A 6,000-nucleotide genomic window follows, 5' to 3' on the forward strand; every position below is an offset into this window, starting at 1 on the left:
CCCCTGATCCCCATTACCCTGTGTGTGTGTGAGCAAACACATCTGATCTCCCCTGACCCCCATTACCCTGTGTGTGTGTGAGCAAACACATCTGATCTCCCCTGACCCCCATTACCCTGTGTGTGTGTGAGCAAACACATCTGATCTCCCCTGACCCCCATTACCCTGTGTGTGTGTGAGCAAACACATCTGATCTCCCCTGACCCCCATTACCCTGTGTGTGTGTGAGCCAGAAACAAGCACAGAGTTCAGTGAGCTTTTCACACTGTGTGCTGCTGTGTGCTGTGTAGAGAAGCTCACTGTGTAGGCCTGCAGTCCAGTACAGTTCAGTACAGTACAGTGCAGTGCAGTGCAGTACACTACAGTGCAGAACAGGGCTGTACAGTGCAGTACACTACAGTACACTACAGTGCAGAACAGTGCAGTGCAGAACAGGGCAGTGCAGTACACTACAGTGCAGAACAGGGCTGTACAGTGCAGTACACTACAGTACACTACAGTGCAGAACAATGCAGTGCAGAACAGGGCAGTACAGTGCAGTACACTACAGTACACTACAGTGCAGAACAGTGCAGAACAATGCAGTACAGTGCAGTGCAGAACAGGGCAGTACAGTGCAGTACACTACAGTACACTACAGTGCAGAACAGTGCAGAACAATGCAGTACAGTACAGTGCAGTGCAGAACAATGCATTACAGTACAGTACAGTGCAGAACAATGCAGTACAGTGCAGCATAGTGCAGCACAGTGCAGTGCAGCACAGTGCAGTTCAGTAAAGTGCAGTACACTACACTACAGTACAGTGCAGAACAGTACAGTACACTACAGTACAGTGCAGAACAGTGCAGTGCAGTGCAGTACAGTACAGTGCAGTACCCTACAGTACAGTGCAGAACAGTACACTACAGTGTAGTACAGTACACTGCAGTACAGAGCAGTGAAGTGCAGTACACTGTGGTACACTGCAGTACAGTGGAACACCATGCAGTGCAGTACAGTGCAGTAAAGTACAGTCCAGTGCAGTAAAGTACTGTCCAGTGTAGTACAGTAAAGTACAGTGACTGCAGTACAGTGCAGAACAGTACAGTGAGAGATGAGAACTTAGCTTTGCCCTTTCTTTGTCTCTCAGTTGAAACCGGTTTAGGCAACACCAGCATCCTAGATACCATTGAAACCTATCCCTGTGATTATAGCTTTGACTTACTCGGGCCAGCGTGTTAGATACGTTAGTCTCTGTTGTCATTGGTGGCACCAGAATCGATTCCACTCTCACACCCACTGACTGACAAGGTCCCCATTCCACTCCCATCTCACTCTAATCCATCCCCCTTGTCTGCATCAACCTATCGGGGCAATCAAATATAATTTGATCTCTGAGAAGTTAAGCTAATTTATTATTCACTTTACATGTACATACTGTATTCTCCACATAGCTCATCCTATATATCTACTGCTGTACATACTGTATTCTCCACATAGCTCATCCTATATAACTACTGCTGTACATACTGTATTCTCCACATAGCTCATCCTATATAACTACTGCTGTACATACTGTATTCTCCACATAGCTCATCCTATATAACTACTGCTGTACATACTGTATTCTCCACATAGCTCATCCTATATAACTACTGCTGTACATACTGTATTCTCCACATAGCTCATCCTATATAACTACTGCTGTACATACTGTATTCTCCACATAGCTCATCCTATATAACTACTGCTGTACATACTGTATTCTCCACATAGCTCATCCTATATAACTACTGCTGTACATACTGTATTCTCCACATAGCTCATCCTATATAACTACTGCTGTACATACTGTATTCTCCACATAGCTCATCCTATATAACTACTGCTGTACATACTGTATTCTCCACATAGCTCATCCTATATAACTACTGCTGTACATACTGTATTCTCCACATAGCTCATCCTATATAACTACTGCTGTACATATTGTATTCTCCACAAAGCTCATCCTATATAACTACTGCTGTACATACTGTATTCTCCACAAAGCTCATCCTATATAACTACTGCTGTACATACTGTATTCTCCACATAGCTCATCCTATATAACTACTGCTGTACATACTGTATTCTCCACAAAACTCATCCTATATAACTACTGCTGTACATACTGTATTCTCCACAAAACTCATCCTATATAACTACTGCTGTACATACTGTATTCTCCACATAGCTCATCCTATATAACTACTGCTGTACATACTGTATTCTCCACAAAGCTCATCCTATATAACTACTGCTGTACATACTGTATTCTCCACAAAGATCATCCTATATAACTACTGCTGTACATACTGTATTCTCCACATTGCCCATCCAATATAACTACTGCTGTACGTACTGTATTCTCCACATAGCTCATCCTATATAACTACTGCTGTACATACTGTATTCTCCACAAAGCTCATCCTATATAACTACTGCCGTACATACTGTATTCTCCACATAGCTCATCCTATATAACTACTGCTGTACTTACTGTATTCTCCACAAAGCTCATCCTATATAACTACTGCTGTATATACTGTATTCTCCACAAAGCCCATCCTATATAACTACTGCTGTACATACTGTATTCTCCACAAAGCTCATCCTATATAACTACTGCTGTACATACTGTATTCTCTACAAAGCTCCTCCTATATAACTACTGCTGTACATACTGTATTCTCCACAAAGCTCATCCTATATAACTACTGCTGTACGTACTGTATTCTCCACATAGCCCATCCTATATAAATACTGCTGTACATACTGTATTCTCCACATAGCTTATCCTATATAACTACTGCTGTACATACTGTATTCTCCACATAGCCCATCCTATATAACTACTGCTGTACATACTGTATTCTTCACATAGCTCATCCTATATAACTACTGCTGTACATACTGTATTCTCCACAAAGCTCATCCTATATAACTACTGCTGTACATATTGTATTCTCCACATAGCTCATCCTATATAACTACTGCTGTACATACTGTATTCTCCACATAGCTCATCCTACATAACTACTGCTGTACATACTGTATTCTCCTCATAGCTCATCCTATATAACTACTGCTGTACATACTGTATTCTCCACATAGCTCATCCTATATAACTACTGCTGTACATACTGTATTCCCCACATAGCTCATCCTATATAACTACTGCTGTACATACTGTATTCTCCACATAGCTCATCCTGTTTAACCACTGCTGTACATACTGTATTCACCACATAGCTCATCCTATATAACTACTGCTGTACATACTGTATTCTCCACATAGCTCATCCTATATAACTACTGCCGTACATACTGTATTCTCCACATAGCTCATCCTATATAACTACTGCTGTACATACTGTATTCTCCACATAGCCCATCCTATATAACTACTTCTGTACATACTGTATTCTCCACATAGCCCATCCTATATAACTACTGCTGTACATACTGTATTCTCCACATAGCTCATCCTATATAACTACTGCTGTACATACTGTATTCTCCACAACGCTCATCCTATATAACTACTGCTGTACATACTGTATTCTCCACAACGCTCATCCTATATAACTACTGCTGTACATGCTTTTTTCCTACTTCTATATTGTCCATACTGTCTGTGCGCACAACATATTTATATTCTGTACTCTGACATTACTCGTATTTCTTTTTTTTTCTAAGAATTTTTTCTCCAGGGATTATTTGTGTAATAGTATTGTACTGTTAGACATTTACTGCACTGCTGGAGCTGGAAACACAAGCATTTTGCTGCACCTGCTTTAACATCTGCTAAACGTTGATTTGATTTGAGTGGAGAGAGATGAGGGTAAAAACCAACCAATCATGGTTGAACCCAGTGGGAAATACAACAGTGTTGATCCAATGAGGTGTACTGGGGGTTGTCTCTGTATGTATACTGCTTGTGTCTGTGCGTTCATGAATGGCCAGGCACTTAGCTAGGTATCACGTGTCACCAACTTGTGGAAATATCATATACTATCATATACTTTACTGTAGCCTCCACTGAAAGAATAGAGTTATGTATCGTAAAGCTCAACTTGGAGGTGCCTTCTTGACAGTGACTTGCTGAATTAAATAAAGGTTTAATTTTCATAAAAGTTTCATGCAACAGAATTAACCGGAATCCAACGATGGCTAAGATGATTGTTGAGACAGAATCTGTGTTTGTGTGGTTTGAACTAGACATAAGTAAGAGTTATTATGTATCCTATTGTCTGCTGATTTAGTGAACCGTTCAATGAATAAAACCATGTTTTAACTCTTTAGTCTGTCTCACTTCTTCTGTCTTTATAGGTTAAAGTGTGGTTCCAGAACCGTCGCACCAAGCAGAAGAAGGACACGACCAAGGACTCTGACAAGCGCTCCTCCTCCACCTCGGAGTCACTGGCCACCTGTAACATTTTGCGTCTCCTCGAACAGGGCCGCCTCCTCTCCGCCCCGCCCCCCAATCCCCCAATGGGCCACCACCCAGGAAATGGCTCCCTATTGGTCAGCTCCGGAGGGGGCTCCTCCTCGCCAGGGGTGAGTAGAAGCACGCCACCAGGAAATGGCGTTCTTGGCATGGGTGGAACTTTCGGGCTGTCACTGCCCTCCCTGGGAGGGACTTCGCCACGTCTGGGCATGCCGCCGCCGCACTCACTGTGCTTCTCAATGCCGCTGCTAGGGGGCGCTCATCATGAACTGGCGTCTGGGTACGGGTGCGGGTCCTCGGCGTTCGAGCCATACATGCGGCTGGACAGGATCTCCAAGGATGGAGATCTAAGTGGGAAGAAGAGAGTTTCCTAAAAAGCGGCCATTAAGGGGTTGGGATGACACCCCCCCCTCCTGCCTCTGGTCTCCCACCTATCCACCCACCAACATTGCTGTCCGTCATTGGTTGGCTCATCAACATCATTGTTCAGCTACTGCCTGCCACGGTGGGGGGGTGGGGGGGGTGTTACGGAACAGGACCATGTGGTGTGACAGACAGGGGTGATGATGATGCCCGTCACACACAAAAACTTTGCTTGTGAATTATTTGGGAGAAATGAAATGTGTGTGTGATTCATACGGAGAACAGATCTTTTTTCTTAACGCTTCTCCTCCTTTGTTCACTTTGTCCAGTCAGTGCGTTTGTGTGATCGTTCTCTTCTTTCTTTCTTCATTCATTTTCTTTCTGTTCCATAATGTTTTTTAAAAGCCTGACATTGTAGAAAAGGCCCTGACTGAGTCAGTGTAAGTGAATAAGTGTGATGTCGTCTGTAGATTACATTACAATACAAAGGAGTGCAACCAGTTACCCCTTTAACATATTACATACCTTCCAGCAAAATGACCAGGTTTCCCATCTTGTGGCAGTTTTCTGCCAGAGCGTTCCAAGTAAAATAATCATACGCGTTAGCAGTTTCTAATGTTAATTTGCACTGTATAGTGTCCAACACTGATTCCTGTAAATTCTGTATTTGGTTGGTTGTGTGTGTATTTAAAAAAATGTGGACAAGCAATATGTGAACTGAAGCTAGTCCTAGGTCAAATCCATGCTATGAAGAAGAAAAAGCAGTTGAGAAAAGGTACTGGGGGTTACAGTATGGCCTTGCCAAAGTAACGGGTTAGCAATAGCGCCGTTAGCTTGGCCTCTGCTCTGCGCTACGTCCTCACGTCGTCATGTCGTCCAATCAACCGGAGTAAATCGAGATCAACCTGAGGAGCTTGACCTCTGACCTCTAACCCCCTGACCTTTTATCCACTCCCATGAGATTAACTCTTGATGTGTAATTCACCGGTGACAGTATCGCTCCGTATGCTTTACCATTGGCTACAGAGACTACTCTCTGGTTTAAAGCCACCCACCCGCAGGTTGCCACAACGACCCCCGGTTTAGATCATCTCTGAATGTTTGCAAACAAAAAGGGCTCATCATCATTGGGGGGCGGGGCGGGGGGTGAATTTGTTTTAGTGT

The 6,000-nt window shown here is 43.3% G+C and overlaps 1 protein-coding gene across 1 annotated transcript in view; it reads left to right on the forward strand.

Annotated features, from left to right (window-relative positions):
* Positions 1–4,847, forward strand: part of LOC120030151 (ventral anterior homeobox 2-like) — a 33,711-nt gene extending 28,864 nt beyond the window's left edge. Inside the window, exon 3 of the mRNA XM_038975480.1 lies at positions 4,356–4,847. Coding sequence (XP_038831408.1) covers positions 4,356–4,847 — 492 coding nt within the window. The remainder of the gene's footprint in view (positions 1–4,355) is intronic.
* Positions 4,848–6,000: the final 1,153 nt, after the last annotated feature.

Source organism: Salvelinus namaycush, chromosome 36 (genome assembly GCF_016432855.1).
Source record: "Salvelinus namaycush isolate Seneca chromosome 36, SaNama_1.0, whole genome shotgun sequence".
Lineage (NCBI taxonomy): Eukaryota > Metazoa > Chordata > Actinopteri > Salmoniformes > Salmonidae > Salvelinus > Salvelinus namaycush.